The sequence below is a fragment of the Erythrolamprus reginae genome, chromosome 1 (genome assembly GCF_031021105.1).
Source record: "Erythrolamprus reginae isolate rEryReg1 chromosome 1, rEryReg1.hap1, whole genome shotgun sequence".
In the NCBI taxonomy this organism is placed as follows: Eukaryota; Metazoa; Chordata; class Lepidosauria; order Squamata; family Dipsadidae; genus Erythrolamprus; species Erythrolamprus reginae.
In genome coordinates this window covers 269,957,719-269,970,492 of record NC_091950.1, presented here as the reverse complement: position 1 = coordinate 269,970,492, position 12,774 = coordinate 269,957,719, and the positions used below count along the sequence as shown (strand labels likewise).

The 12,774-nt window shown below is 34.8% G+C and overlaps 1 protein-coding gene across 1 annotated transcript in view; it reads right to left on the bottom strand.

The window, feature by feature from the left end:
- FBXO9 (F-box protein 9) overlaps positions 1-12,774 on the bottom strand; it is a 29,876-nt gene that overhangs the window by 14,900 nt on the left and 2,202 nt on the right. The window contains exons 2-7 of the mRNA XM_070732993.1: positions 8,363-8,440; positions 7,821-7,973; positions 7,101-7,158; positions 3,677-3,776; positions 1,216-1,343; positions 148-262 (exon numbers count right to left, since the gene is read on the bottom strand). Of these exons, the coding sequence (XP_070589094.1) occupies positions 148-262; positions 1,216-1,343; positions 3,677-3,776; positions 7,101-7,158; positions 7,821-7,973; positions 8,363-8,440 (632 nt within the window). The remainder of the gene's footprint in view (positions 1-147; positions 263-1,215; positions 1,344-3,676; positions 3,777-7,100; positions 7,159-7,820; positions 7,974-8,362; positions 8,441-12,774) is intronic.

Below are 12,774 nucleotides of genomic sequence, written 5' to 3'. Positions count from 1 at the left end.
AACTTCAAAAAACTCAGTAACTTTTAGTAAAGGCCTTATTTTTATAACCACAAAAAATTGGTTGTCACCACTTATTTCAAAATCCTAGAATTGCTCCCTTTTATCTGGATAAATGAATTTTTAATTGAATGATAGCTTTAATTTTACCTGGCACAAATGTAAAAACCTCTGCAGACCAATGATAACTGTTCTAAAGATCTCAGGTCCAGATCACTGGAAACTACCCATCGAAAAATATACATTAACAGCTCCATAGGTAACACTATGGGGGGAAAAATGTAAAAATTAGAATTATTCCAGTAGTCCAATGCTAAAAAACCCACCAATTTGGGGGAGGCTCTTAGCATCCAAAGTACTGGCTTGGGATGAAATAGAATGCAGTGCTGCTATTATTTCTCCTCCCTCTTATAGCCCTTGGCACCAAAAGCAAGCAAGCAGCAAAAAGCAACTAGAGAATCACTGAACTCAATAAATTGAGGGGTGGGGGGATATGGGACGCTTTAGGGAAACCTCCCTTCTGCTTACAAGAATGAACAAAGGATTCTACTCTTAATGTGATATTATATTATACTAAACAAACATTAATGCATCTTCAAATATAGTGTTTTTAAAACATCGCATATTTTCATCCCAACAGCTATTTTTGCAGGTTGCTGAATTATTAATAAATTATTCATTTTATAAAAAATAGTCTGCATGTCAACATGTTTACATGTATGTACTCTAATAACAATGGATGTGAATATCTAAACATGAAATTTTCTCTGTTCAATTTCACATAACAAAATATATGGCAAGAGCATGTATTTTATTTTATTTTAATTGTTAGATTTAGAATTCTAGAACAAGCATTTACAGCACCTGTCACAATTAACAGATTCTTTTTATAAATCGGCATTCAGTTAGGAACCCAGTGAAATTTAGTACAAAATGTGAGTTACAATTTATAACTTTAAACAAAAAAAATTCTATAGATCCCTATATTTAGAATAAATTTCTTGTGCTAAATGTATTTACTGCCAGGAAAGCATTATGTTAAACCTGCAACATATATGAATTATAATAATGAAGGAACTATTTTATTGCTAAAATCTTTAAGTTCCTATTAAACATCTCAAATTGTTTTTTACTGTTCAGCATGGTTTCCAAACACCCCTTTCATGATCTTCTATACTAAAACGTGCTTACTAATTTCTTACAGAAATGTTCATTTACCTGAGATATGAGTCTGACTCAGATTAAGCTCAGGCTGACATAGCTTGATGGATGATTCTTGAAGAGTGAGTTGTTGAAAGTAAGAGAGAAGGTCAGCCATTTTGCTATCGTCTTCATTATCTTCAATACTACAAAACACAGGCATAATATGAGACCAGAAAATTATAATAGAGGTTATGAGCGTTTCCTTAGCAAACGTTCAAAAGTACATGATAAGTGTTTTCTAGCATTTACGAACAAGTCTCAAAACTAGAAATCTTGTAGCACCACAGCAATTGTTCACCCTTACGAACAACTGCCGAGGCTCTGCAACATTCATTCTGCATGTTGCGATTTGAAATGGAACTTCTGAGGAGCACATCTGCCCCTCCGATGCTCCATTCGGGCTTCCACAGGCTTGCCCAGACCCATTGCAGGCCAAAATGGAGCTTCCGAATGGCAGATTCACCGCTTTGACGCTCCATTCGGGCCACTGTGGGCCTACCTAGCCCATTACAAGCTGAAATGAAATTTGAGGGAGTGGGTCTGAAAGTTCCATTTCGGCTTGCAACGGACTGGGGGAGGCCCACAAAGGCCCAAACGGAGCATCGGAGGGGCAGATATTATGTGCATTTAATGAGCCTCACATTCAATTAGCAATGAGTGAGAGAAAGGAGGGAGTGACCCTGTTCAAGGTATAAGATTCACTCCAATGAATCAGGTTACGAATGGAATAGGAAAGCTCTTTTGCATTTGTAACTGAAGGACTACCTGTACAACAGATGAATAGACCAATCCTGTTAATATTCAAGTCCATACATTTACATACTAATTAGTATTTTGCAAAAAAAAATGGTCCCAAACGTGAAGTCAAGTACACACCATTGTATATAATATTGCCTTAACAGCTTCCAAGAGTTCATATGAGACACAAAGACCATTAAAAGAGAATGCTATAATGGTTTTCCCAACTGTCATTTTTTCCAGTTTTTAATGTTTCAAAGGATTTTCTTTTATTACTACAAAAGCACATATTTTGATTTTGAGAGTGGGAGAAAGAATGTGACCACAATTGAGCCCAAAATTTCTGTTACAAAGCAAGTTGTTAAATGAATTTTGCTCCATTTTACAATTTTTCTCCCCACACTTGTTAAGTGAACCACTGAAATTAAATTAATAACAGTTAAGTGAATCTGCTTCCCCAGTGATTTTCTCAGAAAGTTGCAAAAGGTGATCACATGATCCCAGGACATTGCAACTATTTAAATACATGCCAGTTGCCAAGCATCTGAATTTTGAATATGTAATGATAGGGATGCTACAAGTGTGTGTGAAATGGTCATAAATCACTTTCACCCTTGTAATTTTGAATGGTCACTAAAGAAATGGTTGTAGGTTGAGGGCTCCATGTATTTTCTAATGGTGATAAGAGAGTTGGCTCCTTCAGCTCATATTGGATTTTCAATATTAGAATAACCGTGTATGTATCACATTGTTTTGCCTTGTTTGGGGATACTGCCTTTTTTTAAAACTTCTTCTAGTTTCTTCACCAATAGTATATGAGAAAGTAAATTCTGTTAGAAAAGTGGTAATTTGAGACCTAGAACACTCTTAAAATTTCTCATGATTCAATAGATTTTTGGTTTATCATTCAGATATACATACATACATGGGTTTTCTTTCTGTCGAATTAATAGGTTAAAGCTACTGCCTTATAGGCAGACTTCCCAGTTTCAAATCCCAGTAAAGGTATAGCTAGTTGATAAGAGCAAAATAGCTTGAAATAAATCTATACTAGTCTCCCTTCCTTTTCATTATCAGCAAAAATATGTTATACACACACACACACACACACACAAAGTCATTTTGAAAAAACCCTTACTGTCACACACACACACACACACACACACACACACACACACACACACAGTAAGCCTTTGGAAACTACCATGTTTTTCGGAGTATAAGATGCACCTTAATTTTGGGGGAGGAAAACAAGTTTAGCACTGGCTGCAACCTCATATCAGCTGACAGTTGGGAAGCTGATAATGAGTTGCTTGTGCTAATCAGGCTCTACCCTGTTTGTTTCAAGGAGATAAAGTGCTGGGAGGCAGAGGCCAAAGGATGAGGGTGGCTGAGTGGGGCTACATTTGCAGTATAAGATGCAGCCAAGTTTTCATCCTTTTTTGAGGGTGGGTGGGTAAAAAAGGTGTGTCATATTCCAAAAAATACAGTACCTTAATTGTGCAGTAAGATCCCTTTTACCATGTAAATTCGGAAGAATATTTTCTATATTTGAGCTATCTGTAAATATACATTATAGTAATAGTCTAATTCACTAAGATCGGTTTACTGGGGTCATGTCAATCTAACAGCTTCACTCTTTCTACACACACACACACACACAGGGAGAGATCTCCAATTTATACTGAGTACAATCTTTTAAAATAATACATGCTTATCTACATAAATATATACTTACTAGCTTTTCCCAATACTGTCACCTTCTGGAGATCTGGTATAGGTAATTTTAAACTCAATATCTGGGACCAATTGCATAGCCAGACGATAAAATTTAATAGCTAAAAATAAAAGCAATGCTTATTTAAATTGATTGTTCATACACTTTGGAATAACTATTAAAGATAAACTTTTAAAAATCAATGCATTAGCAGAGTTCTTATGCAACTTTTCTTTTGTTATTATATTATTAATGCAAAACATATTTTGCAAAAAAAATGATAGTAGGAGAGTACAATCACTGTAATTAATGAAAGGCCATTTTAATAGTATATTTAACTATTTCCATATTTTTACAGGTACTCATAAAATGTGGTGACCAGGCTGGGGAGAATGGAGCAATGGATTGAATCAGCAACGATCATTGCATAGTTAATAGACAGGGCAAGGTAAGTACTCTGAGATTAAAGTGTAACAATAAAACTGGCACAATTGGCTTGGCCAGTTAGCACATTTGAAATATTGAGGATATATTTAGCCACTGTCTTTATTAGTAAGATCAATCACAAAGCATCCATTCACGGTTAAGATAAATTGGTAAGGTTGTGACTTTATCATCCATCAATGATCCCAAGATGCCTGCTTGAATACATGAGGATCAAAAACATTATTGGAATAAAAACATATGAAGTTGCTTTGCAACATATTCCTCTCCCATTTAAAAAAATAGGGGGGGGGATAAATCAGGAGGGACAGGAGAGGGGATTTTGTACATTAACCGTATTGCTGTCTTTATTAAAAATATTTTAAAACATCCCAATGTCCATTTATCACAATACTTGCTTCAAAATTATTGTGGCAGTAAATTGGTTGTTTATAATATCATTTGCAATTCAAAATGTTTTCAAATAAATTTTAATCTTTATAATAACCCTGTGGGTAGGTTAGTCAGAAATCTTTATTTTCCAAATGTCTACCTAATTCAACTCAAAGTTGAGCATAACTTGGAATATGGTTCATGTTCATCCATATTTTGCTGATTTATCTTTAAACATCCAGAGAGACAAATGGCATTGCTGTTCTTAGGCGCACAGAAAGCCTTTGACAACGTGAATTGGAAATTTATGATAACGCAACTACAAATGATGAATTTTTCCAGTAGAAACAGGCCCAAGATTATGAGACAAATAGAGCAATAAGAAGAAGTGGCAGGGCTGAAAATCAATAAAGACAAAGCAAAAATAATAGTAAAAAATGTGACAGAAAAACAAGAGTAAAATAGTGGAGCAGCTAGGCATACCAATAGTCAAGCAAGTTATATATCTGGGTATCCAATTATCAGCTAGATGGGCAACAATAAAAGAAGATAATTATTATAAATTGAGAAATGAAATTGAGACTTAAGAGTGGAAAAATCTACAAATAACACTAATGGGAAGAACAGCTTTAATTAAAATAAATATGTTGCCAATCATTTTATTTTTATTCCAGACAATACTGATAAAACTGGAGAAAAAATATTATTTGAATAAAATAATATGGAAATATATATGGCAAGGGAAGAAGAAAAGATTAAATGTCAAAATGTTGCAGGATACAAGACTTAGAGGAGAGTTCAGTCTATTGAATTGGGAGATTTATTATAAAACGGCAATGCTAACATGGTTGAAGGAATGAGAAATAGAATAGAATAGAATTATTTATCGGCAAAGTGTGATTGGACACACAAGGAATTTGTCTTGGTGCATATGCTCTCGGTATACATAATAGAAAATATAGATTTGTCAAGAATATGTGGTAGAAACATAGAAGACTGACGGCAGAAAAAGACCTCATGGTCCATCTAGTCTGCCCTTTTACTATTTCCTGTATTTTATCTTACAATGGATATATGTTTATCCCAGGCATGTTTAAATTCGGTTACTGTGGATTTACCAACCACGTCTGCTGAAAGTTTGTTCCAAGGATCTACTACTCTTTCAGTAAAATATTTTCTCATGTTGCCTTTGATCTTTCCCCCAACTAACTTCAGATTGTGTCCCCTTGTTCTTGTGTTCACTTTCCTGTTAAAAACACTTCCCCCCTGAACCCTATTTAACCCTTTAACATATTTAAATGTTTTGATCATGCCCCCCCTTTTCCTTCTGTCTTCCAGACTATACAGATTGAGTTCATTAAGTCTTTCCTGATACGTTTTATGCTTAAGACCTTCCACCATTCTTGTAGCCCATCTTTGGACCCGTTCAATTTTGTCAATATCTTTTTGTAGGTGAGGTCTCCAGAACTGAACACAGTACTCCAAATGTGGTCTCACCAGCGCTCTATATAAGGGGATCACAATCTCCCTCTTCCTGCTTGTTACACCTCTAGCTATGCAGCCAAGCATCCTACTTGCCTTTCCTACCGCCCGACCACACTGCTCACCCATTTTGAGACTGTCAGAAATCACTACCCCTAAATCCTTCTCTTCTGAAGTTTTTGCTAACACAGAACTGCCAATGCAATACGCAGATTTAGGATTCCTTTTCCCCAAGTGCATTATGGTACAACACTTAATGATTGTGATAGGGATCATGTAAGGTTCTTAACGTTGGAAGGACATGATTTGCGATTAGGATGGCATGCATTCTTATGGTACAGGAAAAATAGAATGCATTCATATTTCCAGAGACACTATATAAGAAATAGCTTATTAAAGGTGTAGGAGAAAGTAAAAGAAAAACACTATAGAGAAATAGCAATGTGGCTTTCAACTAGGGAAGTGTTGACATATCCAAAACTGAAAAATATACAAAATATTATTAGATACAAAGACATTTTAACAGAAAAGGGAGAAGTGAAAAAAAGACATAGAAAAACAAGGAATTAAGTTAGATTTGTATACATGTTTGCAAATACAATGAAGACATAACGAGGATTTAAAAGAATATGGTTTTAATTTCAGAAAATGGGAACTGGATGAGATACTGACAGGAACAGATGAAGCTAAAGGGGAACAGCTAAAAGCACGCTGTTCTCTGCAAAGTCTTTCTCCCTCCAAGCCGCCCCTCCCTTTTCTTTCTTCAAAAGACACCCTTTCAGTGCCTCTGCAAGCACACTGTTCTCTGCAAACTCTTTCCCCCTCCAAGCCACCCCTCCCTTTTCTTTCTTCAAAAAAGGGGAAAAAAAGAAACCCCTTCATCCCAGCAGCAGTGGCTTGGGTTTGTAAGGTGAAAATAGTTCAGAAGAAGAGGCAAAAAAAATCTTAAACACCGGGTTCGTGGCGCTCGTAAGATGAGGTACCACTGTATATACATAAATTATATGCTGGCGGCTTGACAACCACTTTGCCTCTTAATAATTAATCTTTACATTGTATTTTTCATTATAATAGTAAATAGTTTGAGCTCATAAGGAGCATGGTCCAAGAAATTAATATATGACATTAAATCGGAATGTTAAATTACCTTCATAAAGAGCTCCATTTTGCTCTTGTTCCACTGCCTTCAGGAATAGTTCTCTTGCCTGCATAAAAATTAGACATTTGTTTTGGAATTCTTTACATGTAAGCAAAGAAAATTGACAAGTAATGAAATACAACCTTCTATTAGTATTTTTTTTAATACTATTTTAAAAATAAGTCAACGCAGTTTTTCCATGGCTAATTAAATTTTAATAAGTATCCTAATTATGGACCAAAACTGATTACTTCAATGTTACTCATGTTAACTGCACTGCAATCCTGTGTTTTTTTTATTGCAATATCTGACCGATAATAGTATTTGTGCTTTACTTGAACATAAATCCAAACAAATGTACAGGGAATTCAGGACCAGCTTTATTTCAGTAAGATACAGCTCAATTGTAAGAATAGAATTTTTTAAAAAATAGGTTATAGTTTCTACATACTGAAACACTTAAAGATGAATGTTAACAGTTTAGAAATAGCAAAAGCAATAACAATAGCCCTAAGATGCTATACACCATTTCATAGTGCTTTTACAGCCCTCTTTAAGTGGTTGAATCAACATATTACCCACAACAATCTGTGTCCTCTTCCTGACTTGGAAGGATGAGTCAATCTTGAGCCAGTGGAAACCAAACTGCTGGCAGTCAGCAGAATTAGCCTGCAGTACTGCATTGTAACCACTGCACCCCATGACTCTTTGGAGGTTTAAATTGTTTACCTTTTCCTCTTTTGCAAGTTCGAGTTTCCCTTTGGTATCTACAGTCTTTAATAAAGACCCTCTTGTTCTGCAGGATCGAGTTTCCAGACCTGTACAGCTCCCCCCTGGGGTAAGTTCAAACATCCACTGGGCTCTGAACATTTGAAGCTCTGCCTAAAAATCAATTTTTAAAGAATGATCAATAAACATTATAAGATGAAGCGGCTGAAGTTCTAGAGAGAGAAATAAAAGGAATACTGCATTTCTAGGGATGTGTTCCCATCAAGAATATAAGTTATTTCTGTCACATAGACAGAAATACTTTTCTGTTGATTTTTCATGCTTTCTAATAAATAATTATTCTTATGAAAAAATAATTATTTCTAGGATCAGGAAAAAATAATTATTTCTAGGATCATTGCAACTGCATCCCCCAAAATAAAACTGTTTCCTTTTAAAGGTAATATACAGGAAAGTTTTAAAGTGTTGAGACAAAAGTACAAAGGCACATGGAATACAGAATAAAATTATATGACTACACGAGTGAAGATAAAACAGCACACCTCAAGATTTGCTTCACCAGAACTGTCATTGTCATCCTCCTTTACTATGTCAGAGCAAGAATCTTCTTCTCCTTCTGCCTAATAAAGAAACATCAAGTTAGTACTCCAAGTCATTATATAGCAGTATCGCAAAATCAGATATTAACAAAAATGTTAAGAGATGGTCCATTTTAATCTGTTGCGCAAAGCTTTGCAATGTTAATAAAAAGCCCTAAACAACTTGTTACCTAAGTAATTGCTTCAACATAGGCCTAATCAATCTTTATAGTTTATAGTTTATATCTTAGTGATTCTATGGCTTACTGAAATTCCTTTAATGTTACAGATGTTTCCTGTGGTATATCCACTCTGGGAATAAATTGATTCTGAAGATTAGGAAATCTTCCATAGTGCAAAGATTTTGTTATTTATTAACTGGATTTGTGTGCTGCCCCTCTCCGTGGACTCAGGGTGGCTACCTGACAATGTATCTATTCCCCTTTGATTTTACTTATCAGGGTAATTGTTTATTTCATTGGTTTTAAGGATTTTGCATTGCTTCATTTAAAATTTCAGAATTGTTTCATATGTTTGAGGTTTGCATTATTACAATGTAGGAAACTCAACAAATATTTCGTATGTTCAGTGTATACATTCAAAATTTTCCAGTATACAACTGGGAAACTAATTCCTTCTAAGATGGAGCAAAATTTCATTGATTTGAAGCCAACTCTAAAATACTGTGACAAAATAGGATCCGCTAGTGGCATGGGTGGGAGACTGCAAACCATAAATACTTTTTTTGAGCTATTGCTTTGATGCTCTACAAGAGGTACCACAAAGCAATCTTCCAAAATATCTCATTATCTTATTTTTATTTTATTTTTCTTATTATGTTAACCATTATTATCTTTTCTATTATGTTATTGTGGTAGATTCACAATAACAAAGGCAGTACCTCAAATAATCAAGTCCAATACAAATCTTTCACTACAAACATTGTCTGATCTTTGCACTTTGTATCAGACAGCAACCTATCTATTGCTATTTTCAAGTACTCTTCAAGGACAGCTATGAGATAAATATAATTCAGAACTCAAGACAGGTTACAACCAAAGAATGGATGTTATATAATAGCTTTCACCTGCAGATTCAGAACTCTTGTCAAGTGGCAAATCTGTTCCTCTTGAGGAAGGATAATCTCATCCAAAACAGGTTTTACCACTCTCTCCAAGTCCAACTTTTTCCAAAAGCACCTTTGTTTTATCTGGATTTAATTTCAACTTGTTCTCTCTCATTTCTGTTATCAAGTTTAATGTTGAAGAAAACTAACTGCTTCTTGGAACTAGATGATAATAGAGATGAACATCATCCCTGGTTTAAAAACTGTTCAGTTAAAAGGCTCATCCAGTCTGACGTTTCCCCACCCCCATGCTTTTCACTCTCTATATCGAGAATGTATTGCAATTATTTTATTTCTTTAATCAATTTGTAAAACTGTCCCACTTCTCAGGGCTTTCTGTGAACTATTAATCTCCACGAATTTAAATTGTAAAACGACTCAGGAAGCAGGGGAAGAAGGACAATCAAATGTATACAGTTTAGATTTTATTTGGTGCAGTATGGAAATTGTAATTTGTAAACTATTGTTTTGTGGTATTTCTTCAAGGCAGATCCCTGAGGAGGCTATGTGCAAATTAGATCCTTGCTTTTCAATGTGAACTTCTAACAACAACTGGAGTACATAGTTCAGCTGTTAATCAACACACTGTTAAAGGAGGAAGGGGCAATGCCTACAGCCATTAAAGAAACTGTTCTCTTCTTAAAAAATACTTCCCTGGATTCACTTATCCAACTATTACTGCTTAAAAAAGCTGCAGAAAAGGCAGTTAGGCTTCAACTACAAAAGATGAGACAGATTATCTGGATCCTTTCTAAGCAAAACATGAAACAGAGCACTTGTTTTTGTAGCTGCAACTTGAAACAGCTGTGATGTGAAGGAGCGTGGTCAGCGCCTTGGTGGCAGCGGCGTTTCTTTCGTTCCCGCGGGGAAACGCCGATTCCCTGCTGTTTGGGGGTGCTGATTCAGTTTGAATTGGCCCAAACCTCCCTGGAGGGGAGGGGAAGAAGGGGACTTGGTTTGGTCCCTGTTTGGGGTCGGCAAACCCCAGGGTTGACCAGACCTGGAGCCTCCACCATCAGTGGTGCGAAGGCAGCTAGCCGACATTAGCTGAGGAGACTGCGTGCTAGAAAGAGTTGCTTGAAGAATTGGAAGTCATCCAGAAAAGAAAAGGAAATATAAGTTTTGTGCTGGTGTTGTGGCGAGGAGAATTAACTGTCAAGTTGAGCATTGCTGCCGGAGGAAGAAATCTTTTTGTTACTTTCTGCTTATGGATTACTGCAAAAGGAGTTAGAGAAATTGGGGAGAGTGGCTAAATGGATACTACAATTGCTGTTTTTGTTTTGAATGGGAATAGAAGTTAATGTCTAAAAATAATTTTGGAAGAATATTGAATTTGTAAAATTTTATTTTTAATTTTTTTAGATATATATTATTTGGATTGAAAAGTTGAAAACTTAAAAAACAATGAGAGATTTAAGGACGGTATGGTTGCCATCTGTTGGTAGAGACTGTATTCGTGAGAAAGTTTTCGAGTTGGAATTTTTTGTTTACTTAGTCTCGACCTTCATGAAATGGATTAATTAAACCTGTTGTTGCTTCTGCACACACACACACACACACACACACACACACAGCGCCTTGTTGGCTTTTTTGTAGGCTGTTTAAGCAGCTGGACAAAATTAGCCATTTTTTACGTAAAGGAAAAGGAGATGGAGGAATTAAGAGAAATAAGAGACTTGTTGGATGAGCTTCACATGGAGATTTCTGAGGACATTAAAGGTTTCCACCATGAAATGGGATTAATAATTGACATTGGAATTGGAACTGGAATAGGATTACAAATTGGAGATGGCAAAGAGGACATTGACAAATGTTATAATGGAATTGTTGAATTTGGAATTGGAATAGAAAAAGCTGAAGAACATGAAGTGGGAGTAGAAGATGTACCAGAACAAGATGGACTTGAAACATATAAAGAGACAATTACTGAATGTGGAAATAAAAATAATTTTGGGATTAAGGATGAATTAATTGGGGGATATATTACATATTTTTTGATGGTGTATTTTTACATGCTGAGGTGGAACAAGAGAAATCTAGGGGTAAAATTATAGAAACTTCTGAAAAAGGTTTGGTGGATGAAGATATCAATGCCCCTGTCTTAAAAAGCACTGTTAAGAGAAGATATAAGCAAGGTTATCAGATTTTTGCCAATTTCAAAAGGAATGGGAATTTGCAAAAAGAGGATTTGTAAAGGGGACTTTTTATTTATTTAAAGAAGAGATGGATGATGAAGAAGAGTAAAATGAAAATGAAAGATAAAAAGATGGCAGAGACAGATATTAAATATAGACAAGGAAAAGGGCTTTTTGAAAATGGTTGATTGTATTTAGAATATTTTATAATACTTTATAATAGGTTTTTTAAATTTTAGTAGTTATTTTTTTATTCATTTAGCAGTAGATTTATGAATTTTGATAAAATTTATAAGTACAGTAAATGAAATATATTAAGGTGACTTAAGTAGATTTTATTTAGACTTCTAAGGTTTATTCAATTTGGACTAGTGTGTTAAATGGAGTTTACAGATTTGAAAATCAGAGTATTTGTTTTTATTGCTTAATTTTAATTTATCAAGAGGGGTTTGATGAAATATAATAATGGCATAATAAGAAGTAATGAATTTAAATGTTTGTATTTATTTGTTTTTTAAATTGATAAAGTATATAATTTTATATTGATAAATTTAGATATAAGGGATTTTAGTTTGTTTTGAGATTTTTACTAGAGGGAAGAAGGCACTATGGCTTAGACATTAAGATTGTAAGATCCAAAGGATTTAGATTTTACAAATAGTTTAAGGAATATTAATGATGGACATAACTAGACATTAATAAAGATTTATCTGGATGATGAAATTAGAAAGAAGGGAATAAGGGGTGTGTGATGATACCTGAAATTAAATAGATGGGATTTAAGAATGTATAATTTGATTATATAAGATTTACTAATCCAAAACTATTTTATTGTAACAAAAGAGAAGGTATATTGCTTTTTGTATTTTATGATGTGCAGGAAAAAATTTTTAAAAAAAATTACTCTGAAAAAAACCCAGCTGTGATGCACTCTCCTATTCTGTGCACCTCTCTGCAGGTTTCAGTATTATAACATGGTATCTTTTTGAGTTACAGTGGTACCTCAAGATACGAACCCCTCGTCTTACGAACAACTCGTGATACGAACCCGGGGTTCAGAAAAATTTTGCCTCTTCTTACGAACTTTTTTCGAGTTACGAACCGGCGTTCGGAGA